We start from the raw sequence: 26,782 nt of genomic DNA on the forward strand, positions 1-26,782 counted from the left end.
TTGGTCTTAGTGAAAACTAACTACTTTAACTTGGAGACAATTTTTCTCTTTCATCACCATGTTTTCTGTAAGTGAAATGCTGTGCTGATTACACCGTCAGCTTCACACTGCTGATCTTATTATTGTGATCTCCACATTGGTGATCTTATTACGCTGTTGTATAATATGGACAGCTCTTCAAGGAGCGGTACAGCGACATGTCTAAGAAATTAAAGGCTGACTGCACTCTTTGAAGTACTGTACTGTTTTTTACTATTCTTCTTTTCCAGTTACCTGCGGACCATAGCTCCTAAAAACTGCTACTACAACTACAACAACAGCAACAACATCCATATGCATTAGATGTCCATGAATTGCTCTTGTTCCCTGGTCGGTTTGCCTATTTTGCTGGACGAATCTTGGAGGAAAACCCTTGCTGTTCTCGCTTGAGACGGACCTTCTCAGTCACAGAGTGAAAAAAAGCCAGTAAAAGATTCTCATGTCATTGACGAGGTTCGAACCCGTAAGCATGGGCTTACCTCAGTGACCATCTGGGGACCCCTTCTCTATCGTCTCTATACTTCTGCCTTTCACCTCCTAGCTCTCGGCTAGGAGGTGAAAGGCAGAAGTATAGAGACGATAAAAGCTAGGAAGTGAAAGGCTTCTGCCTTTCACCTCCTAGCTCTCGGCTAGGAGGTGAAAGGCATCCCCCCATTCTATCTATACGCCAGAGCACGTCCCACACTGTAAAATTCGGACACTGTAAATTAAACTAGCTACGCAAACTTGAAGGCGTTACAAAATCTAGTGTCAACCCCTAAGAGATTTTTTCTTTCTTTTTTTTTTTTTTTTTTTTTTTTTAGGCCCTGGACACTGAAATCTCAGGAAACTAGGTGGCAGGGCCTGCTAGAGTAAAATATAGAGCTACTGGGTACCTGGTGGTCTGCCTCCACGAGGCATACTGTGGGAACATTGGGCTCCAGCAGGGGTCCATCGGCTAAATGGCCAGATGAACAACGATACACAACACTACACTTACAAAATCCATACGCTTCTAAATCTCTGGCCTTTGCAGTGAACTGTTACACCCACAATGAAAGGAATGCGCAGGTGGGGGAACCCCTGGTGCCGTCAGACACGAATGCACGTTACACTTTACGCTTACCACTAGATTGACTAGAAGAACTTACTGTAGATCCTCTTAGCCTTATGTAACTGAATGGTTAGCACGGGCTCGCTGTAGTACACGAATGACAGAAGCGCCCATTTGAACTGAGCGTGGTTCAAACTCATGTAACTGCCAAATACAGTCAAAATGATTAGCTGTAAACTCGTTCGAGTCCCGTCAATGACATGAGGAATTTGTATGGGCCTTTTTCACAACGTGGCTGAGTTAAGAACCTAAAACCCTATTACAACAACAACGTCATCGGAAATCAGCCAAAATCTCTCTCTCTCTCTCTCTCTCTCTAGAAACAGATCTTCTTGAGAAATATCTTGCAATTACCGGGGCTACAACTGAAACATGATAAAACGGCACAGATGATTTTAGTGAAGAGGCACTATAAAACCAATATACAGGCATTCATCAATGGCAAGTTAGTAAAAAAACGTTTGATCTCACGCAGACCTTGGCCTTACCCAGGATGAGAACCTCGCATTTCAGGAGCGTTTCCGCTTGCCACAACGTGTCCCTAATATGCCAATGTATTACAAGATGTCTGACATCCATCCGTCTCTATGCTTCAGAGAGATCTGGCCCTCTTCACTGGCATGCCACAAAGAGAAGATATTTGGTATTAAATATTGGATTTTAAGATGAGTAAACCGACTAGGGATACCGTTCACTATATCCCAATCAACACTACAAGCCAACCTTGACATAGCACCTGGAAAGCTCCTTGTCCTAGGGACGAAATATCGTCACTCTATCGAAATTTTTGACCAGAAGAGCTGATGTTCTGAATGTATATATACGAAATTGTTGCGGGTCTCAGATCCCATCACAGAAGAAGACCGAATTCTAAGTTTCTTAAGGATGAAATTCTTCAACTTGCCTACCTGAACAATGTTTCCAGCAGACACCTTAAAATATTTTAATGAACTTGCAATTGACCCGTGCAAAGTAACGGAAAATAACGCATACAAAAAGCGATCCAGGAGAACCTGTATCGCAGCCTTGAGTGAGTCAACCTAAATCCTTATGAGGATGTCTAGCAAGAAAGAAAGAAGGAACCAACTGTGTATTCTCACTTGATTCGAGGAACCAGTGACGCTCACTTTGCATTTCTAGAACTTTCCTACCTAAAGTCCAATTTATCCTTATATTTATGTAAATACCAATTAATGATTGTAAATATTTCTGTAGATCAATATTATCATTGCATATATATTTGAAATTATATTTTGTAAGTTCTCTTTTTGCATCTTTTTAGCTTGCATGTTGTGCAAGGGTTGATTGTAAGAAAAGAAGTAATAAATTGAATAAATAATAATAACAGAAGGCACTGAAAATTTAATGACATTTGTTATTACTTGAGGAAGAGATGTTTAAACTGAGATAACGAGATTCGGTTGATTCATTACGTAAATGTTAGAAGTGGCTGCACTTCTGTGCTATTCTTGAGTCGGATCATATTGTAATCAAGGAGATATTTAATTTAATTGAGTTTCGATGTTTTTCCTTCTAAGACCATTAGCCACCATTTTGACCTTGGTTTTAAAGTTTACAGATGGAACTGTTATATATACACAATTTGAATTTAAAATTGAGTGCCCTCTTCATGTATTGAACGGAATTAAGGTCTTTGATTATCAATATAGTTGTGTGTATATGAACAATTCCTCAGCACGTTCTTTGTGAACTTGAAGAGTGTTTTGATATCAGGTTGGTAATATTTGGGGATACAAACGTAGGTGCATTATACATAAAGCATTGGATGCTTAGGGTCGAATGCTTTTTGTATAATGCACCTGCTTTAAATCAATATTCTTTATTGAAGAGAAAATAAATACACTCATCGCGGCCAGCTTGGCCAGGGGATTTACACAAACAAATAGAGGGACCTGACAGGTTAGTGCCCACATCAAGATAATTGCAACGCACCTTCAGGTGAAAATTAATCAGTTAAAACTTTCTGTCGACGCAGTTCAGAGCCTGAAGAGTTGGTAACATTTGGGTATTCAGTTTTATTGAAATGCACAAATTGAATCTAATCGTCTCGGAAAGGTTTTCATGGCTAGGTTTCTGCAAGCAAGAATATTATTAATTACAGCGATTTTGACACCCTCGCGGTAGCAGCATAGTCGATATAATCTTCGTCCTCCCCAACACCGCTGGAAAAGGCCTGAGTTCGAATCCCTTCAATGGCACGATGAATTTTGGTGGGCCTTTTTCACAATGTGGCTGAGTTAGTCGGTCTTAGGCGAAGATTGTATAGTTCCCCCCTACCGGAAAAAACCGTGAAATGTACTGACGCCTCATATTTAACAACAAATTATTCATCGTCATCGATAGCCATAAATAAGTGCTCATATGGACATTCCCAAAGTCATTTTAGTTCAAACGTTTTCCATTTTCCTCATTCCTTATAGAAAAATAAAGTTACATTTCTTACTAATAATCATAGTAGTTCCTGTTTTTTTAATCCAGAAGCAATCGTATCCCATCCCTTAAGAAGTAAGTGACTTGTTTTTGTTGTAAGGTTTTATGTACATCAGCAACTTAGCCGTATTGCATCATATGTAATATAATAAGTTGCACGTGTTTCTGGTGTCGATTTTCTGTTGACTGGATGAAAAACCTGTGTTTCCGGGAGTAAAAATCCTGCCCTAGTTGCTTTGGCACTTATCACCTAATCTCAAGTTGTAAACATGTTATTCCACCCCAATTGGTAAGTTGTTAATGGATACGAAACAAAGGATGATGAATGATAGCATCTAGGTTTAGTGCTGATTTTACCCTACTTTAAGTCACCTCTTGCCCTCATGGGTTGAACAGTTAGTAGAATCGCCGTCCTCCCCACAGAAGGTGGAAAAGTGCTGAGTTAGAATCCTGTAAAAGACACGAGCAATTTTTACTGGTCCTTTCATAACTTGGCTGAGTTAGTCGATCTCAGGCGCGGGTAGCAGGATTTTTACTCCGGAAACACAGGTTTTTCGTCCAATCAACAGAAAATGGACTCCAGAACACGTGCAATTTATATATATATTACATATGATGCAATATGGATAAGTTGCTGAAGTGCATAAAAGCCTAAAACAAAAAGAAGTCACTTCTTTTGGGATATGGATTACTTCTGGATAAAAAATATAGGAACTACTATGATTATTAGTAAGGAATGTAACTTTAATTTTTCTGTAATGAATGAGGAAAATGGAAAACTTTTGTACTCAAATGACTTTGGGGAATGTCCATATGAGGATTTATTTATGGCTGTCGATGACGATGAATAATTTGTTGTTAAATATTAAACCGGACATTGGAAGTGAGCATTAAAGACCGGTGGATTTTGTTATTAGGATTGTGTTCGAATTTAAACGACACATTTAGACAACCATTGCAGTTGGAATTAGTGGTGAAAGAGAGATAGTTCGGTGACTTCTTTCTCTTCTTCAACATCTGGAAATGTTATGGGTAAAACTGATTGCAGGTGTAACTTTACAAATTCAAATATAAATCCTAACCTGCCTTTTATCTTTTTTTTTTTTAGGATGGTTTATTGACTATTAGATTCACAATTTGAATAAGGTTGAAAAGGTAACGGTAACTGGGGCTTTAAAGCAATAATTTTTTTCAAATTGAAAATGGGGTGGAGGATTTGGAAAAATGTAAGGAAATCATCCGCTTCCTTGGCTTCTGTCAGGCTTTTTAGTGATGCAGTAAAAGAAGCTACTCCTTCATTGGCTAGGGAAGGCTTAATTTGTGGGTAATGTTTGCGGATTTACATATTAACGCACAATCCGCAAACACAAATTGTAAAGGCTGTCTGAGGTCTTCTTGTTTCTCTAATAACGAAGTTAAAAGAGGTTCTAATCTCAGAATTAAAATCGAATTTGAGTGGTTGAAGAATCCAGGAGATTCGAGAGGCTAAGAAAAAAGTAAGTGTAGTTGATATAAACAGCTCTAACGATGCACAATTAGTAGAAGCGAACGGCAACGATTTCAACTTGATGATCAATCCCACAGCGATCAAGGTCCTCATTTATAGGATGTTGATTTAGAAGCGGACGAGGAATTCAAGAAGTTTTTAATAAAATCTGATTCATTTTAGTGTTAGTAAGGAAGAATTGCATAATGGCTGTTAGTGCGTTTCTCTTGTGGACAATAGACAAAACTGAGTTCGAGAATGGGAACTAGAAACTTGTTGGAAAAATTATAGTTAGAACTAAAGCTATAACTTCAGATCTGATTAAGTTACAACTGCGTTTTTGATGCATAGTATTATTACAATGGACAAGTCATATATGCTCACTTCACTGTACAGGGGCATTCCCTTTAAGAATGTAAATTAAGACTGATTGTCTAACTAGGCATCATTCTTAGTATGTGATAAAATTGCCATACGTATCTCAGAATCATTCGATTTATTAGAGAAAGAACGGAAGGAAGACACCGTTCACTGTACGTACACCCTAAAAACTTTGATATTTCCAGCACAGATTCTGAATGTTCTGCATGGGCTGAATTGAGTCATTTGGTACTTGGATCCACTGAAGTATTCAGCACAGCTTCTAAGATCTAGGTTGAGGGAAAAGAAACTGTTGGCACTTCACTTGCTTGGAATGAATACAGTATTGAGAAAAGAACTCGTTCCTTTCTGCTTCAAGAAGGAACCCTTGTGTTTGTACTGGCATAAATGTTTTAATCAAAGCGCTGGGTGTTACTTATAATCCATCGGAATGAAACTTCTTCATTGAATCTCTATGACAAGCTTAAAAAGTTCTGCGAGACAGTGGGAACATGTTATCCTCATTTCTCAGTCTCAATTTCGTCGACTTAAAAGTAGACTTGTGAAAGTGTGAAATTCTTGTTAGAAATATCGTAATCATGAGTGGATCACAATATTTCACCTTTGTGGAGGTTTAATTCGGATTCCCTGCCTACGGTGCGATTGGGGTAGCCGGATAAAAGCTAATCATTGAATAAAAATGTGGTCAAAAGTAACAGCGCATGAGATTAGCTCGTCGTGGATGAAGATTGAGTCTTGTTTTTGGTATATGGTCTAAAAATTTCCTGAGATATCGGATGCTAATCTGCACTCTGGTACTTTCGACGGACCACAAATGACAGAGCAACCACAAAATCATTTCTCAATTTTTATGTCTTGGTAAGAAATGGAGGCTTGATTAGCATTCAAGAGTGCTGCGAAAAGAACGTAAGGAGATTGCCAATAGGCTGGCATAGTGACCCTATTATGTATTAGGATTTTAAATTAAAATCCCTTTTTGCAACTGTCAGAATACTTTTGCTCAAATAGTGTATATTCTTTTTTTCGCAAAATCCTTTCGGCTGTGGACGGAGGCATTCGTCGATTTAAACTTTTTTTTTAAACTAACCAAAGACGTGGTGATAAATCTGACTGCTTAGAGGTTTCTACTCCTGCCAACGCAGTTGGGAAGAAGCCTTAGTTGTTGTTTTTCTTGGATTTGATCCTGCAATAACGCCTTCTTCCAGCTTGGTTTTGCTGGTTAATATGAGTAACTTCTGTTGAGCTCTCTGACTGCTGATAGATGGCTGTTAGCTGAACTCTTTATTTTTTGGAGAATATCGGCGATGATCAGCTCTAGGATGTGATGCTTATGCTCATCTGTGGACATTGTCTCTTCATCGGTTTCTGCTGTGGCCTACTTGCCAGGTTGTTGCGCTGTAGCTGAGGGGATGACCATTGCACAGTACAGTTGATCTGTAATGTGAATGTGAAATTTGTATTGTTAATAATTGTATAGTGTACTATACTATTTCTGTATGTATGGCGGACTTTTTTTGGCTAGGGCCGCTTTACTCAATAAATGAAAAAATGAATGAAAAAAATGCTTAGAGGTTTGAGTGCTTGAATCGAGTTAGAAACGTGTGACCTTATGTTGCATCGTGAAGTATGATGATTCCTTCGGCCATTTGTTCCGAATGCTCAGCTATTTATAGATTTCATGCTCAGACGTCTCTTGAGTACTATATTCTTGCTGTAGGACATGTGTATCCTCGCAGTTCAAAGTTTAGCGTTAGGTTAAAGTCTAATAGCAAAAGACAACACGGAGGTCGAAGTTCGTTAGTATAAATTTCCTTGTGTAAATCTGGGATGGAGATTGTATTTTTCTTTTTGTTCATTGAGGATGTTCGTACCTCACACTAGAACGCTTAGACTCATCTCGTACCTCAGTGTTATTCAAAACTTTTTATTTCTCTTCGTGACAGCATAAAAAGTGCTGAAACAGTAATCTCAATGGCAGATTAGGCTTAATTGGTTGTAAATATTTTCTAGTTTTACCTGTAGTGCGGTTGTTGTTGTTGTGGGGTTTTAGGCGCATCAGAAATTTAGGCCAGTGAGTGTGCTCTGTGGTCGATATGCCTGTTTGCTGCTAAAATCCCGCGTTTCCTGGAGGAAAAAAAAAAATGCTACTCTTGCCCGAGACCGACTAATTCAGTCTGTTTTGCGGGATTTGAACCCGAATCTTTCCACCAGGTGTGGGGGCGATAGTGTTTATATCCACTGTGCTACCGCGACTTTTGTTGTATGGACTCAGTTTAAAGAGATGATGCGGTTTTTTTCCCCGATTACTGCCGACCGGGCTAGCCGAGTGGGTAAAGTACCTGCCCGGCAACCCAAAGGTCGCGGGTTCGATTCCCGCCTCGGGCTTGGATCAAAGTACTGCAAAAACCTTGGGAGGTGCAATATGGCCACAGAAGCCGATGCGCCAATAACTACCAAATCAAATCAATCCCCGATTACTAATGACTTGACCCTAGCAGGGATAGGTCATTAGTAATCTGGAAATTTACAAACAATGGTTGTTATCACTGTCCTTCCCATCCCGGGAGGAAAAGGTCTGCACTGGACACAAGGGCTTTTTTTTCACAACGTTGCTGAGTTAGTTGGTGTCAGGCAAAAGTTTCATGGTTTTTTCTCCCGGAAACTCTGATTTTCGTCTGGCAAAGAGACAAATGGACCAAAGAATGTACGTGATTTACAAACACAATATACCCATGCTACCCTCGCCTGAGACCAACTAACTCAGCCACGTTGTGAAAAAGGCCAATAAAAATTCCTCACGTTATCGACGGGACTCGAACTCAGGTCTCTTCCACCCGGTATGGGGAGGACGGCAATGCTACGAACTGTGATACCCACGAAGGCAATAAATCTCTCGTAAATCTCCTTCTACTATGGTGAAAGCATTCCCATTTAATGTCTCTCATGGCTTTCGGACTAAGGAGATCAAATCAATTATGAACCATTTGGACATTTCTGCAGATGTTTTTAAAACCGGTGCTTCATTAGTTAACTCTTGTTTTATGTCGCCTTTTTTCGTTTGCATTGAAAATTATACATATCCAGCCAATTCCAAAAATGGGTCGGGTTATCGTTTCATTGCACTTCAACTCTTTCTAAAGTAATGGAGAAATCCATTAACAGAGAACTGTTACACTCTCTTCGAGCCTTCCATCTGATCTGTGATCGTCGATATGAATAACGTCAGTATCGACCCACTGGTGATATATGCTGCTCATGTTTGGGCAAATCTCGTGGAGGACGTCTAAGGAACAGTAGCAGCTGCTCTCGACATTTTTGCGGCTTTCGATCGTGTTTGCCATAAAAGTCATCGAAACAAGTTTCCATTTTATGGTCTGGCTTCCTTTTTTGGACAATCGGTTTTTTTCTCTCACCAGCCCTTATATGCGAGAGTAGATGGCTCTGTGTCACCAACTTCAGAACTAATGAAGATGGTTCAGATCCAAAAAGGTTCTCTTCTTTCTCACTGTTTTCTTCCTGTACGCTAGTAATTTTATTTTACAGACTGAAAAGTTTTTCCATAATTTTGTCGACATCAGCACACTACATTTCAACTTCTACTATGAGAAATGTTGTCGTGCACAAACTGCTACAGCTTCAGTTTCGCAATCGCGTTATGGAATGGGATTATGGCTTGCCTATTTCTGGAGAAAATGCTCGATAAATCATCGATAGGACACTCCTCCTTGTTGCCTATCTACATTGCATTTAAGCGCACACGCGCGTGTTTGCTCTACCCTGCTGAGAACTTTCACCCATCGAAAATATTTTAATAACCGACCATGTGGAGGAAGAGTGGACTGTGTCGTTATGCTAAACGAAGAGAGAGTGCAATATGATTGCGAATGGCGGTCAATGAGGATAACAACAATTGAGTTCTGTACATGATTGACAAGCAAGGGACTAATCATATTATGGTGCAACATGACATAAAAAAAATAAGTTTTCCGAATGTGATCGATAATACCAATTTGCCAACAAATTGTAGCTCTGGGCGTAATCCTTTCCTAAATCTCTTTCCTTTGAATACCATTTTGCTTTTATGCATACAATTTATAAATGTTTGCGAACGAATGTATGAATACCATAACGCAGTATGTACACACACTGAATGCTGCAATGGTTGTGGGATCCAAATTAGGCTGTGGGATTCTGCTTACAAAATTACATAAAGAAAAACGTCTTCCCATAAGCTATTGCAATTGAAATATTTATAGCATCACCCTGACTTTGACCTCCAGTGTGGTTTATAAATTTTAAAGTTTATATCGTTCCATGCAGCTGATCGAACAACTTCGACCATCATAATTTGTGTTGCGATTTAAACGGTGCGCTGAAGTGAATAGTAAAGTTTCTCCCCTGCAGAGGACTGTGGGGATTTTTTCTCCGTAGGGAACGATGTGTTGTGTATGCAAATAAGACACGGAGACGTTTCTCAGATCCCTTTATTCTCATTAATTCTTTGGCACTTCTAGCTCACCTACGTGGCCACATATACTACAAACACTACGCTAGCACCATTGTCTCTGCCACCTACCGGGCACTCTGGGAAATATCTGCTACCACCAGCGTGTGCCTCACAATTCTACACAAATCAATCACGCATTCTTTCAGGAAGGCTACACACTACTTTGACGTAATACGACCCTTAATCTTTACACTAATACATTATTGGTAACTTGACCTACGGGCGAATTACTCAAAGGAGGACTAATCCTAAGGAATCATGCGTACTACATGCGTTTTCGATTATTTTACGCTACTTACTGTTTTACGGTTCATTGACAACATCATGCTGCTGTTGTTGTCTCCTGTGACTAGATTGTTTGTTCATGTTTTCTGCCATTGCAGAAGAGAAGTCACAAAAAATCTTGCAATTTTTAAAACCTTTTTTGGAGAGCACAATACAATACCACAAGACAGTAGGATAGAGGCCGTTCTTAATTAGGGGAAAGCCAGATGGGAAAATGTCTTTTTTTCCTTCGTGGCTATTTTTTATCTTCTGGAAATTGAAATCACTCGTTCGTAGTCGAGTGTTTGTTTAAGATGGTTGAATGAATCGAGAAAAATTTTGATGGAATTACATCAGCTGCTCCCATCAAGCTGTGGACTTCCTACGTGCACGGGCTCATTTGTATTCTGTGTTCCGTAACGAGGCATTGAGACGATTTTTGAATTTCATTACGTAAAAACACTAATTTACTTCATCAGCTGTTCGTTTCAGACTTGTTTTTCTCGGTCTGTTTGTGCAGCAAACATGGAAAAAGTTATGAGCGAAAATTAAATCTTTTTTCAATCTGAATTCGTGAAACTGTGGGAACGTTTTGTTTATCTCGCATTATGGAACCAGCTATTATTACAACGAACTTCGTTCTCATTGAAAGCGATTTTTGATTGCTGTTTCCATTTTCTTGCGAGTTCTTCGCGCATTTATTTATTATTTCTATTATGCGCCATAAAAAAACAACAAATATAAGATTAGGTTTGCACGATAAGAAGGAAAAATAGGAACATTAATAATTATGAAACTGAAATAAAAGGAACACCGAAAGCAAAAACTGTTTTATTCTTTTGCGCAAAGTTCATTTGGTGTGTTTTTTGGCAATTTAAGGAAATTATGAGCCTGTTCCTACTTACGCGTAAGATTTATCTTCTTCAGCACGAGACACTTGCAAAATAGTTTTAAATGGTTCCAAATACTTCAGCGATTATCCGGCATTACATGGAAATAAATAATATTGTGTGCACCAGTTGCATTTTGGATAAATTACTTCTTCATGTGCTGGCCCTCCATTGCAGTCTAGTGGGGCACGATACGTCATCTCTTGTCCCTCGTTTGGAGAGGTGTGGGTTCGATTCCGTCGACTGCTGGAGGAATTTCTAAGGTCCTCTTCATTTGAGACTGCAGTTAGCTCAGATGGAGGTTGTGGGCTTTTTTCCCCGAGTTATTCTATATTTTTCATGCCGCAGCACATGCAAATCCGTCCATGAATACAGACACCAATTCATTTACGGTTGTGAGTGCACGATTGGTGTTAATACCAGTGCCCCTCGGGCGAAAGACAACACGGTTCTGAACTTTCTTTGATTTTACTTTTACTTCGTTTGAACCTCAAATACTCCCTTTTTTTTACTTTTCTAGAGAGTGCACCGAATTCGGTGGCAGCCCCTGCTGTTAAATACAAGTTTTAAGCAATTATCAGATGAAGTACTTTCTTAATCCTCTTCTTAATACACTCAGAAATTCGAAACAGGTTAAGGTTCTGCTTGATAGAGTACAAAAGCAGTAATGAGATTGTGTTCGCTTACAACTCTTCAGTGACATTGTTTTTCCGTTGCACAAGAGACTTAAAAAACCCACTGCGATTCAACACATCTTAATATGGCCACGAATTATAGAGGAGAGGAGAGCCACCTTTCTCTTGGGAAGGAAGCACATCATAAATGCATGAATTTTATGAGCGGAAGTTAATCCTGAAGATTGGTGTAGTTGCAAAACGAGATTTTATACAAATCCAGTTTCAACCGGAAGGGTTTTTTTTTTTTTTTTTTATTATGGCTGTCATGAGGTTAACCTGATGGTATGGAAACATTATATTAAAGGCATTAAGGAGTCTTTGAATGCTGCCCTTAGGGGGACGCAAATCCATTACATATTCTAAATAACTTGTAGGAACTATTTTTAGAAATTACATCCAAGTCTTTAGAGTCCATCTGGCACACCTTATTAATGAAGGCACTTCCGTAACCAGAGGCATTGCAGTCGCTAAGATGCACTTTTGCCACACGCTGATTCACAGGTCAGCTGTTCGATGGAGGCACATGACTTGATTTAGGCCCGCAGATATGGGTATGAAGCATAAATCGAGATGAAACTTTGTGTTAAATTACAAACCATAGATTGCTGAGTGGAAATGTATTCCGTTTGTTTTGGAAAATAAAATGGAACATTGTATTATGCGCATTCTATAATATCCACAAACTTTAATGGAATTTTACTTTAAAAGCCGTGGTACTGCACTGCAAATAATGAGATCTCTCTCTCTCTCTCTGATCACCATTAAGTTAGTTCTTGTGAACGTTTAACGAAAATGTGACGCTGCATTCTAGTATGATATGTGCAGAGGATATGTGAACTTTGTACATCTGAGGTTGATCAACCCACTGTGCAATACACTTTGTGCAATGTAATAAGAAATAAAGCTAAGGAATCGAATTCATGTTAACAAAATAAAAATTCTTTTGAATCTCAAAGAAATACACTTTTTCATCAAAGGATCAGTACTTTCGCTAAAGTAGCTTTCCTGATGAAAAATTCTGGACACCTCAGAACGTAAATTTAAATCTTAATTTTACTAATCGGATCACTCTAATAAACGTGAATAAGTGCTAAAGATTAAAAATAATACAAAAATCACAAAATCAGTAGGCGTTATGAAAGACTAATGGAGAGACTTTTTATTGCTGTCACTGGAGGAACCAAAACATCCTGAAAGGTAGAATCAAACTCAGAGATGATTAAAAGTTTCCATTTTTTTACCATATCATACATGTTTCTGCCTTAATCCTTGGATAGTCTGAACTTTCAATGTTTTAGAAATCACATTTTATACACTACTTTTTAAAATATTTTTCCCTTATAGAATTTTGATAAAAATTTAATTAATTGATATTAAGTAACATAAATATTAATATTAAAATATTAACTTTAAGTATCAGCGAACGTAAATGATGAAAATACCATTTGTTGGCTTTCGTAACACCTATTTTAACATTGCTGATTTGGATGTTCCATCTAAAAATAAGTACTTCAAATCTGAGTGTCAATTTTAACGTAAATAAACATTTTAAATTGAAAATTTGATATAAATTAAGTCAATGTTAATTGTTTATACGTACATCGTAAAGTTACACCAACTTCTATAAATTTAATTAAAATTTAAAGTTGGTTTCAATCAACATTTTAATTATATTCATTCAAATTAAATACAAATTAATGCGAAAGCATCAATATTTTTTATTTTTAAAACTTTCATATATCATTAACACTTCAGTAATTTTTAACAGTAATAAACTTTATAAGACTCTAACAGATAAATATGTCCATAATTTGAAAGCAGAAGAAAGAAGAAAACAAAATAATAATTAAAAAACTGTTGAATATTGCACACCGCTGTTGGAACAGTTTTCCCAGAGCTCCAAGTTTACAGTTCTGAATAATAGCATTGTGCTGCCATCTATTGATAGGTTTCAGCACTTTCATTTGTAAATGCGATAGTACAAAATAACCACTGGTAAAACGTTCGATACCGATATGCATCTTTGACAATAAACAGGCAGTTTTTGATAATATGCTTATACTACAAACACACGTACAAATAACTCACTTTGAACAATATTTCGGTCACGAAAAACAACAAACATTACTATGTACACATGGTAAGGCATATCACTGTATAAATGTCTCGGTATTATCTAAAGTCGTGACAAAATACATTCAGCATCAAACTTTCTCTTATGCCAAGTATTAATATAGATATTTTTGAAGATAATTTAGTTCGTAAACGAAGGCAAAAATGGCCTTGGAATTCGTTGCTGGAAACGGCGTTGTGTTTATTAAAAAGCGACATCAAATAATTTGCGCTCGGCACACAAAATCGCTGCGTGTCTCACCCGGTGTCGAGATTATTGCTCGTTCCCAGACTACAGATGGCTCTCACACAAAGATTCCCGGTGTCCGTGTTGAGGAGTAAAGATTTTCATGTTTAAAATACCCAAATTTCATTCACCATAGTTTAAATATCGATTAAAGGATTTCGTTGATATGGTGATTGTATCCTGCAAAGGCATTGTGTGTTTGTGCCGCACCTTTCTTCTGATATGTGTAGTGCAATGATATGGGTGTAACACCCCATCCCACCCCACAAAACAGCGCAGATGGGTTCGGTCTTATTTTTATTCGCTTAAAACATGGCGTCAGTTTTACAGACTGCTGCCAATATTTTATATTTTAGGGCCAATAGAACTTATTCCGATCATTATTTATAATGTTTTAAGCCATTCCCTTAATTCAAAAGCAACACAGTTGTAAGAAAACATTTCGTTGTGTGCTGTATTTTATCCTGTGATTTTCTCTCCGAAATTTCATTAAATGCTATAAAAGTAGGATATTGCACGAATAAATTTTTTAATAAAATATGTATTTTTTAAATACTGTATATGGTTTCATTAATCCAGGATCGTTATAAAGTCCTTGTGCAGGTTTAAATTTTCATGATAAAATCAATCTGTAAAAAATTAGAAATGTAATTTAGTGAAGTTTAGTATGTACTAAGAGTGATTCATTTATTTTATTGCAGTTTAGCAAAAATTTTATTATTTATTATTTATTATTTTTTTTTTCAGAATTAGGCTTGACCAAACGGCTTCAATAGAAGAGAAAGTAAATTGTGTGCTGTGGTTGGTCCAGTCTGTGTATTGCAGTACAAAAAATATTTAGAACCCATTACAACAAAGATGCACCACGAAGGAATTCCATAACTAAGTAGATGAAAAAGTTTAAAAAAAGGTTCCATCAATGACAAACCACAATATGGAAGGCCAAGGACATTGAGGAATTACTTTATTCCTCAACTAACAATTTAGGACTTATAAGTGATACAGTGTTTCATCAAGATTGTGCACGTTGTTCTCAGTTAGGCAGTTTCTGAATTAAAATTTTTCTAACAGATGAATTGGAAGAGGTGGACCGATCTCTTGGCCACCACGTTCACAGATTTGAGCCCATTGGATTTTTTTCTATGGGGACATGTTAGAGTATTGTTTATCAATACTCTTAACATCAGAATTTCAGAATCGTATCTCAGATTGTATACGTAATGACGGTGGACATGTTGAGAATTAACAATCCCAAGAATAAATGTAAAACTGTAATAAAGTCTTTCCTTTACCCTTTTTACAGATTCATTTTATCACGTATAGAACGGAAGTTATGAAAATTTAAAACTGCACAAGGACTTTTTAATGACCCTTCACTAGATATGTTCTGCTGATACTTTGTTTTGGGAAGTTAGTTTTCTTAACTGTTAAGTACCTCTTTACCATTTTGCCAACTTATTTTAAATTCTATTAAAACACTTTATCGAAAATGCTTTAACAAAATGGACTCGTTACTTAACCGAGTGTTTCCCAACTACTTCCTGCAGAAACACTCGATGCTAACTGTAAATTTTAAAATTTTACAAAACTTTTCTGTATTACAATCTATTAAAATATATTTAGTATTTCAAACGCTAACATCTATTGTTTTTAAGAGTAAACTCGTAGCATTACAAAGCGTGGCTAGTGTTCAAGCGTCCTTATAAATTATCCATTGCTGAACTGCAAAAAAATTAGGACAACAGTAGAAAATTATTTATTAATCAAATTCTTATTTTTACATAGCGTTTCTCAATTTCGCTAATTAAAAAGCTTTTTTAAGAGTTAATTAATTCTCGCCACTATAAAATCTGCGTATTGGATTAATTAAAATTGAGGCGTCGTTCATAATAAATGACCTTTTGGCATGAAATTGATGTGACTGTGGCGCTATCTGGTGCTCATTATTGGAATCGATAGTTTATAAATATCCAATAATTTCATTTTTCACGCGTTATTTCAATTTGAACGTTTTAGGTTAAACTACTCTACGTTTAAAAATATTCGTCAGCATTTCATTAAAAATGCATGTCTATCTATCTATCTATCTATCTTTCTGTATTCTATTAAAATGCGAGTACCAATATAGTTCAATTGGCGGTTATAGATAATTAATTAGTTATCTATTATCTTTAATTATTATTTTTAATTGGGATGGGGCGTTCATTTTTCTCGATGCAACCTTAATAAATAAATATTTTATTTAGTTTGACGTTTAAAAGGAAATGTTTAAAAATACATATTAGTGTTCAGAAAGTACGCTTTATTTTTTACTGAACGAAACAATATATTTAGTACTTAAAATACGTTTCAGATACGTCAAGTACTAGTAATAGATAAATAAAATGTAATACTAGTAATAAATTGGGTCAGCCACACTCACCTTTCTTGTGCATTATTTGAACTTAATATCATTAACCGCCAATTTCAAATTTTCTTACCTCTACCGTCGTATTTTGAGCATGTATTTAATGTCAGAAACAAAGGTCCACTTATTGCTGTCTTTCCTATAATTTCAGTGGTTGACCCCTGAAGACGACATTGAAATTATTAGCTATACAGCGCTAAGTACCTTCTTCTTCTTCTTTTTTTTTTTTTTTTTGTGTTTTCCGTAGTTACAATCACCATTTGTAGTTTATATTCAATTCTCCTCCCCAGTCTGCTCATTCAGTCTTTATATTACTAGTAATATATATTATTTATCTAGTATTATTTATATAGTAATATAAATAATAAATTATTAATACTAATAATATATAAACAATAATTACGTAGACATGGTGCAGGAATGGAACAATCGCACGACTTCTTCTTCAGAACAAATATTGACTATCAGGGGGATGTCGACAGCCAACCTGAAGAAAACAGCTTCACCGGGGTGGTCTGCCTTTCCCCCATAGGGTGCCATACCCCATTCCAGGTCCCCTCTACGATGTCCGAGAGCGAGGAAGCTAACCTCTTGCCCTCCTCTACACTCTTGTTGACCTGGCACAATTATTAAGGGGTATTGCACAACTATGCAGTATCCCTTTTTGCTTTAGCTTTCACTTAATAATAATAGCAGTTATTAAAGAAAAAGAAAAAAATATTGTACGATTGCTATACCTCAAGAATTCTGGCTTTGCATTTTTCGAATTTTTTTGCTGATTATTCAAAATTAATTAAAATACTGTAATATTAAGGTCTTTGCTGGGCCCCTTGAAAAATTGCGGGCCTGGATATGTAGTCACCTTATCCCCCTCGTTGGGAGCCGAAGCGCTGGATATTTTTGTTACTGCTGATTGCAGGAATGAATGGGAAATACGGTGGATGAGCAGAAAGGAAAGTTTACAATTTAAACACATGTGAAAATAGCTACTTTTTGAAGAGCTTGTTTTGTTTTTTGTTATCAGTTTACTAAATATATAAATAATGAATTATACTATTTCCTTACTATATTTGTTTCTGGATGTTGGACCGAATTCGCATTTTTATGCCTATTTTACGATTACAGTAAAATGTAAATGTAAAATGTAAATGAAAATTACAGTACAATCCCTGCACTGTAATTTTCAATAACTCGTTTTAATTCGTAAGTTAGCAGCTGTTCTGACGAAGAACAACTTGTTATAGTCTTCGAAACGTATGTAAACAAATTTCTTCGCTATTGTGCAGTAATTATTTACTTTATAATTAAGAGTGATTCTAATTTTGTATCTTTATATTAGGAAATGTTAATGCTGACGTAATACTGATTTCACTCTACTGAGACAGTAAAGTTGGTTAATTAACAAACAAATTTAAACTAAGTTATAACTTACTGAAGTCGAAAAAAGTTTAGTTACTTTTACCGTTGACAATTTTATTTTGTGGTAACAAAAATCTGACTTCAGTTATTACTTTTCACTTAGAATTATCGAATATATAAAAATATTCAAAGTACTCTTAATCCATAAATACAAAACGTTATAAAAATCTGCTCAGAATTTTAGTTTGACCTTTGCGGTTGGTATGCAGAAATAGCGAGTAATCCCGCATTTTGTAATGTACTCGGGGGGTCCACGAATTCCTCGCGTATTAAATATTCAATGGTGGTGTACGCGTCGATCCATGGGCTAACCGGATCCCTCAGTCCCACACTTAGTCGCGTGCTCTGTTATTACGAATTCGTGTTGCTGACACTGCTTTCTCCTTTTCAACTGCTGGTGTCCACTGCTCGCACGTACAGAAAAATACTCTATGTACATCTACTTCGTGAACGACTATTAGCACTTTTGTTTTCAGTATACAAATATACTCGACACTAAACAGAACTAAAAGACGGACTTAGGACCCACACCGAGGGCGGTCGTACAAAATGGTGAACAAAATAGTCTACACTCCTCTCGAAGGTGGCACAAAGAATCGTTGATCGAGTTTGTGGGGGTTCTTAATGCGTAACTCTCTCTTGCCGCTGAAGGCAGTTTGATCACAGAGAAGCGGGGGAACATCAAAGGGGCTGCGCAGTTGTCCCAATGCTCACTCACTGGCATTATTGCTCCGAGTTTGACCTCGTGTCATTGTGTGTGTGTGTGGTTCGATAAACAGCGCAAGGAAAGCTCGACATTCGTGAACAGAAGCGGATGGTGAAGAAAGCTCGGCCATCCAGCGGACCTGTCGCTTGGAGACAGTTTGCCGGCATTTGAACACCGTGGGTTTATTTGACATATTCCAGCTTTTGTAGTCGTCCATCCTCGAGGAAGCTGATTTGCCATCAATTCGCTTGGTCATCCACTCCTAAGTGAAGATGGCTGCTCAGCTGATCTCCCTGTAAGAAAAGAAAACAAGAATTAGGTGGCTTCTGGCTTACTCCTATAACCTCCTACGAGACTGATACGGACCAGAGAATTTTTTTTATTTTTAAACTCCGGTTCATCAACCCTCCCAATGAATCAGGGATGTTTGCGTCTTCGTTTTAATAGCTTATAGTAGCTGATAAACTAGTGCACTGTTAGCGTGGGATGGGGCATTCCCCCCATCCCGTTTGAAGTACGTAACCACAACCAACCCAAGGTTCTGGAGTCGGGATGAGGACAGAGACAGGGGTGAGGGGATATACCACATTAAAATCATATTTGCTGCACTGATCACTCACTGTTTATTGTTAGCATCTTGATGATATCAGTAATAAACAGACCATGTAACGTCGATTATCCGAAACAAACTATTATTGCAATCAGTGAATTTGTTATTACATTCAACAAACTTATTTGCCATTGATGGATATAACGAAACACATTCACATTTGTTTTCTTCAACGCCCTGGACTTAGAAGCAAAGTGACACCGCGTTTACGCATCACGTTTACTTATCTTACAATTACTATTTGTAAACACATTAGAAAAGTAGTCGTAAGATAGTTTAACGCCAAAGAAAGTCGGAACCTCAACAAACTGGCGTGGCGTGGTTTTAAAAGAGAATAAAATACGTAGTTCACATTTTGGTTTTTTGTCAATCGAGGCATAAAAGCAGACATCCTGATTAGCAAAGTTGCCGATATTCAAACTTCATTCATTAGACACTCGATGATCTATCCACGAAGCCAGTGAAGCCGCTAAGATTCCACATCACACACCCTTTTATTGGCTGAGCAGCATACAAGACCAGCATCTTCCAAAAGAGACTCCATTCAAATATTGCACCCTATTTGACCCTATTTGACCGACAACTGCAGATGCAGTGCTGATAAGGAATTTGAGAATTTTAGCTTAAAAGTCTGAAGTGGATAAGTCCAGTTCATAAATAAAAATATGTATTCTAATATCGTATCTAATTTCTTGCATTGAGACAGAGGTATTTTGTCGTTAAGAAACCGTCATGCAAAAGTTTGAAAATAATTATGGCAGAAACGACATTTAATTTCTAAAATTAAATGTCGTTTAATTTTAGAAATTAAATGTTGATTCCACCTACCTTCTTCCACCTACCAACTTAGATTAAAAGTTTAATCTAAGTTGGTAGGTGGAAGAAGAACGAACATCCAAATTGAGTATCGTTCAGTAATCAATTTTTTGACCAAAGAGGACAAAAATGCTAAAGAATTCTACGAAATAATGCCTAAAGTGTTTGGGGAGGGAGGTATTACGCTACTGATGAAAGATGGTCGGCTGAGTTCAAAATAAAAAGGAATTCAGTTGGGAATGATCCAAATTCTGAAACACTTTCCGCCGTTGAAGAAAACATTTTGTAAAACAGAAGAATTGGGTATCTGCACCTGAAAAATTACTTAACACTTTCCGTGGAAGCATTTTAATAATAATAATTTTTGTTTTCCGTGGAAGCATTTTAATGTCCAAACTTTGTGCAAGATGGGTTTGCAGAAACCTTTCCATTCATGACAAACATCAGAGAGTGGAGTCAATCAAAAGAGAATTTTAAAATTAATCCTTGCTAATCCAGTTTTTGGTGAATTTTATCCCAAAGAGATAAAATATTGCCAAGTTCTGATGAAACTTGGTTACATTTTTACGATCCTCAATCCAAATTAGAAAAAAAGTATGCACTGGAAGCACAAGGGAGCTTCAACCCCGAGAACGTTTCGAATCTAAGTATCAGCTGGAAAAATGTTGGTTTAAGTTTTCTGAGATACGGAAGGACTGTTGTTAATTGATTACCACAACGGGGGAATGCAATTCGGGATAAAAGACGAGGAAAGTTGGGTTGCCGGGTTTTGCTTCTCCACGAGGTTTACTTTAATGTGGTTTTCGGGGAATTGGAGATAATAAATGAATTTTTCTAACGTTCGCACGTCTACCCTGGGTGGCATATTTGTGGGAAGAACATCCCCCTCTCCCCTGGTATGCGAAAATTCCAATACATTTGGTGGCAACACACTGCAAATGAATGATCGATGCATAAAGGTTTTACTCACCTCTGCGATGACCTATTCCGTCACCATGAAGGATGATCTCCGCATGTCCAACTCAGTTCTCGCCTTCTCGGTCAGAAGAAACTCTACCGTGTCCTTGTCGGAGTTGTAGAAGGAATCGGCGATCACCTGCGCGACCTCGTGGTGCTTCTTCTTGTACATCTTCATTCCGTCCACTTCCAGAATTATGTGACCCACTTTGAGACCTCCCGCTTCGAATGCCGATCCACCAGGCTGGTAAAATGAAGACACTATAATTAGAGTTGTCATGGAAACGATGAAGTGGGAGGTGTTTGGTGAACACACAAAACCGATAAAGAATTTAAAATACGTTACAGGCCACAGTATGGCCTCTGACCTATTTTAATTACAATTTTAAAGTAAACATTTATACGAGTATACGACTTCAATTTAAAATAAATAAACATATATGCATTGGCAGAGTAATATGGTGTTTAAAAAGAGGCCGATGGATTACTAACGACCTATCCGGATTTGAATTTTTTCTGCTTACTTCCTATTGTGTTGAGGAACTTTCGTTCCTCAACACAATACTTCAAAATAAATGTTATTAAAGAACATTTATTTTGAAGTTATTTACCTCAGCCCACGTAGCAGATTTAGAGAGAGCAGATGGAAGGCCATTTCCAGGTATTTTTTATACGATCGTTTCCATATGTATTGAATATTAATGGTCCCAAGGAGGATCCTCGGGGATACCTGTTAAGAATGAGACAGGTGAGGACAGGAGCCCCAGTATTTAATTTTTTAAAATTGTTCAGAAACAGTGTAACAAGCAACTTAACCGGGGATTATAGTGATCTCATTTGACTATAATCATATAGGATCATTTCGCTTCACGTGGGTGGCAGTAAGTGGCCTTTCATCCCCTTCCTTTCTTTCCTCGCTTCATTCCCTTGCCTTATACCATTTGCTTGCATTATCTTCTAATTTTACATTCTTATACAAAAATTCTCGGAAAGTTTTCTTAATCGCGCCATTTGCTAATTTTCACTTATAGACACCTTATTGCATCTAAGTTACACCGAAGCACTTATTTTATTCTTCTTATTTTTCTTTAATTTCTTACGTTTAAAACATACACTGCGTTGGGACTACCTCGTCCATATTTTTGTGGAAATTCTTCTGCTTTGCCCTTCCATTTGCTCTCACTTATTTTTAAATTTCATTTTCTTCCACAAATATGGACAACTATAGAAACGCAGTTTTTGATACCTGATCGGGTGTAGTCCCCTGATGAAATAGCTGATTATATATCAATATTTATTTTTAGCTAGCGTCAGATTTTAGTTTTGTAATTTTCTCCTCCCTTTTTGTACCTCTAACCAAATTATCCCTTATCTGATACTTCATATATTAAACTAACCATTTTTAAACTAATAAAAAGAAACGTAAACAATTTAGGGTGAAGCAAGCTAGGGTAAACAACTTAGGGTGTTTTTTTTTTTATTTATTTTTGAAGGCAGTTCAACGTGAACGCTTGTTCAGCTCCATAAGTAATATTGTGAAGTCGGGAATGTGGTTATAGACGGGGAAGTTTGTAGCCGAGAAGTGGCAAACACAAGGTAAGCCACTTCCAGAATTCAAGGGCTCCCGTCCTTGTCACAGGAGGCAGGCTTCTATTATGTGGTATGGCCTTGGAAGGCAAAATAATCCTTCACCCACTGGAGGAAGTGCAATACCAGGGAGTACCAGCAGACCCCTGCCAGTGTAGAAAACGACGTATGTATTATAAACGTATTGGTTGTCATGGTTACGAGAGCTATCTCAAAAGTCTCGATGTAATCCGTTCCCCATCCCTCCCTCCCTTTCCAGTAGACGTCGATTACGTCGGCTCTCTCTCTTCAGCGGTGAGTTCCGCAATGCTCTGAAAACGTCTTCCACCAAGCGGTTCTTTCGGTTCAGGAAATCGATGTCTTAAAAGAAAAATGTTTGAAAAACTTTACGATCTTCGGCTCAATTTCTTCCTCCATTACGGAACTTAACAGAGCGACAACGGAAATTTCTAGAGGTCTGGTGGTGGTGACCTTGCTCGCAGCAGTGTCTTTTTGGATACGCGCATATTGTTCAGTGACGCGGATATAAAGAAGAGCTGATTAATTTAAAATTTAGCGTAGGGGAGGGGTTGGGTACACTTCCCCACGCCCGTGTTTAAATATCGGAAAGCAAATGAACCGTTGTTAATGTGGAACATTTTTGAAATCATCATTTCTTTCATTTTCGAAATAATACTAACTTTTGGTAGTATGGAATGTATTTATCCGCACCCCCTCCCCCACATACCCTTGTTTAAAAATCGATAAAGTGAATAAATCATTAGCCCTGTCTTCAGGGCTTGTATATCCCAATCAGCCCCCGCTTCCCCCAACAATATCTAGTTGCCAACCTCTACAATCCTCACCTTCTAAGCCGTTCTTCTTATGGATTCGTTTACGCCCCTTTTTCCAAAATAGCTAAGTTTCGAGAAGACCAACCCACTGCGCCAGCCGCAGAGGCTAATTAGGTAGTAGTTGATGTAAACGTTGTTTTCATATTGGGTGTAGGAGTAGCGAGAGGACTGCGAAATTTATTTAACTGACGCATGAGTAGTACGCAATGGTAGAAGGGAGTCTGCGCTTACGTGGATGCTTATTATCCTGGGAAGAGGCTGAGAGGTGTTCACGCCACCCTCTATGGCGATGCCCAGCAAAGGACGGGTCTTCTTCACGATCACTCGCAAGTTGCCGTTGTCCTCGAGGATGGCCCGATGACCCTGTAAACAAAGAGAGGTCGTTATTGGATCGTCAAATTTGGATGAGGGAAATGAATTCACAGATCAGCTGTCAGTTGGTAAAGGTAATTGAGGCAGCAAAAGAAGTTCTCTACCTAAATAAATTGCCTTCGAAGACCTGGAAAAGTTTGGTGCATCCTTTCCTGGCTGAAGGCACTTGCTTCTTCGATCAATTGGAAAAGCGTATTTATAATGATAGAGGGCTCTTCTTTGACTACATTTTAATTCGATTCTTTAAATCCATTAAAAGTACAGCGAGACATAAAATAAATGCCCAAGCATTGTACTCACTGGCAGTCGCATGGAAGCGCTTCTGTGCTGTTGCTGGACCTCCAACAGTTGTTGCCGTCTGCGAACATAGATGGCGTGCGGATCTGGCAATGATCTGTGACGACGGACACGTATGTGGGGGATCTCCAGCGTGTCAGGCAAGATGGCAGGTGGCGAAGGATGATGAATGACGAAGTGCGGGGTCTGGTGTTCCTGAGGTGGCGGTTGGAGGAGGTGAGGACGTTGTGGAGGTTGCTGGTGGTGCTGATGTTGCTGATGTTGCCTGGACAGAGCGATCGCTTCTAGCCTCGAGAGGACAGCCTGCGCCACCTCCTGGCGAAAAAAAAGAAAAAGAGGAAATTGTTAACAGCCGTTGCTTGGAAAGTGCAGTTGCTGGCTGCAGGCTATTTATTGTTAACTTGTATCATTTACTTCGTGGAGGAAGGGTATAAGTAACGCAAATACCCTTCCTCTATAAGTCAGTAGATGTACGATAGATATGTGGAGCTTCTGTGATGTCATTTTAAGCGATGGAATGAAACGATCGACAAATGAGTGAATCCCCTACAAGAGTTATTTCATCACCCGTTAAAATTCAGTTTCTTACAGATATAAAAAATTAATTGGTAATACATCAGAAACTAATTTCGTAGAAACCAGAAATGTAATTTTTCTTCATGATTTATCCAAACTCTTAACGCTACGAAGGACCTCAAAATCTCGTCGAAAGAGAATTGAACGAAGTCCACTCCTCGGTGCAGCTGATGTGTCCTTCGCGACCAGTATTAAACCATAAGCCACGTGGGAATGAGCAGCCGAACAACTGCCTCTGCTTGCACTAAAAAGGAGTTCTGAGATCGTTAAAGAAGAGGTACTCTTAAATGAGAGAAAATTAGCGGGATTATTTGGGTAAAATTGGCCCGATTGCCACAAATCACGCATCCGAAATCGGTTAGAGAGAGAGAGAGAGAGGGTAGATGCTCGTTCACCCAATGGCGAAGTCTTCTCCATCCTACAACCAGTCCCTCTGTGCAGAGAATGAGACTTACCACACTGAAGAGCAGGAATCTCCCTTTGACTTAGGAGAACTACAAACTGCTACGGCTCTAATCAAAGATAGTAGGATATGCCCAGGACCGGACCTGCTGGAGCCGGAGATTATAAAGAAAACAGTGGAGTGTGCCCCCGAATTAATACTTCATCTATTCAATACCTGTCTACGTGATGGTCACTACCCAACAGAGCATATATTTTGTCAGAGCATATATTTTGTCAGAGCATATATTTTGTCAGAGCATATAATTATATGTAAATATATCTTGTATATAAATCATGTATATACTTTTATGTACATAATGTTGAGACTATATTGTGTGTAATTAATAAATAAATAAATGAAAACTACCCAACAAATTGGAAGTCGGCCAACGTAAAATTAATCCTGAAGAACCCAACGAAACTACCTGAACTCCTACCTTCCCATCGCTCTCCTGTCGGTACTTAGTAAACTGTGTGAAAGGCTACTCTACTACGGACTTCTCAAACACTACAACAATGCAAACATGGATTCTCACAGACAATTTGGATTCAAAACGGGGCACTCCACTGTGGATGCACTCTACTCCTTGAAGCAGTAGGAATTACCCAAAAGAAATACACTCTGATCGCTGTCGACTTTGCTGGGGCGTTCGACTCACTCTGGTGGCCGAGCGTCCTAGGCGGACTGCGCCAATCAAAGCTTCCAGTAAACCTATATAACTCAATCAAAAGCTACCTTTCCAACAGGTCAATCACTGTCAATGCTCCATATATGAAAATCACCAGACAGGTCTACAGAGGATGCCCACAGGGCTCGGTTCTGGGCCCATTCTTGTGGAATCTTGTCCTTGATGAATTCCTTGGCATGGACCTGGGAGAGGTCACCTCTCAGGCCTATGCAGATGATCTTATTATCACCGTTACCGGCGATTCTAGGGCACGACTGGAGAATTTGGCGAATAATACACTACAGAAGCTACAGGACTGGGCTAAACACCACAACCTCACCATCTCTGCCACCAAAACAGATTCTATTCTTCTCAAAGGAAGTCTCAATGAAGCCAGACCGCCACAGATAAAAATCGACAACAGGACCATAAAATTCTCCACTCAACTCAAGTATCTAGGAGTCATACTTGACAGCAAACTGAATTTCCAGCCACATCTTAAATACCTAAGAAGAAAGATACGCAATTACACCGCCCTTGTCACCAGGGTCTCCAGACGGGACTGAGGACTCAATAGGCACACTCTGTCCTTATTCTATAAAGTGGTATTTACCTTGATTATAACGTACGCAGCAGGCATCTGGAACCCGAAAGCAATCACTGTTAGATTGCTTTCGGGGACTGACCCTGACGGAGACTAGCCAGAGAATTATGGGCAGCCACTACCTCCTATGCCAAGACACACAACAGAACTCAACACGTTACTACACATCCAACATTATGGCTAGAACAATCAATTGAAGATTGGTTTTATGTGTTACTGGTAAATCCGAGTCTGTGCTTGAAATAAGAGTGGCCCAGGTGTTAGAAAGTCTAGTGTCGTGGGCTGATCTGCATTAATTATTGATATCTACAACTAAAACTGTTATGATGCTTCTTAAGG

At 38.3% G+C, this 26,782-nt stretch overlaps 1 protein-coding gene across 1 annotated transcript in view; it reads right to left on the reverse strand.

The window, feature by feature from the left end:
- Positions 1 to 18,238: 18,238 nt before the first annotated feature.
- The window catches only part of dysc (whirlin protein dyschronic), a 335,054-nt gene continuing 326,510 nt past the window's right edge, over positions 18,239 to 26,782 (reverse strand). Inside the window, exons 10-13 of the mRNA XM_090369172.1 lie at positions 24,155 to 24,466; positions 23,714 to 23,845; positions 21,076 to 21,306; positions 18,239 to 18,972 (exon numbers count right to left, since the gene is read on the reverse strand). Of these exons, the coding sequence (XP_090225298.1) occupies positions 21,088 to 21,306; positions 23,714 to 23,845; positions 24,155 to 24,466 (663 nt within the window). The 3' untranslated portion in view covers positions 18,239 to 18,972; positions 21,076 to 21,087. The remainder of the gene's footprint in view (positions 18,973 to 21,075; positions 21,307 to 23,713; positions 23,846 to 24,154; positions 24,467 to 26,782) is intronic.

Source organism: Mastigoproctus giganteus, chromosome 3 (assembly GCF_048544385.1).
Source record: "Mastigoproctus giganteus isolate SK-2022 chromosome 3, ASM4854438v1, whole genome shotgun sequence".
Classification (NCBI taxonomy): domain Eukaryota; kingdom Metazoa; phylum Arthropoda; class Arachnida; order Uropygi; family Thelyphonidae; genus Mastigoproctus; species Mastigoproctus giganteus.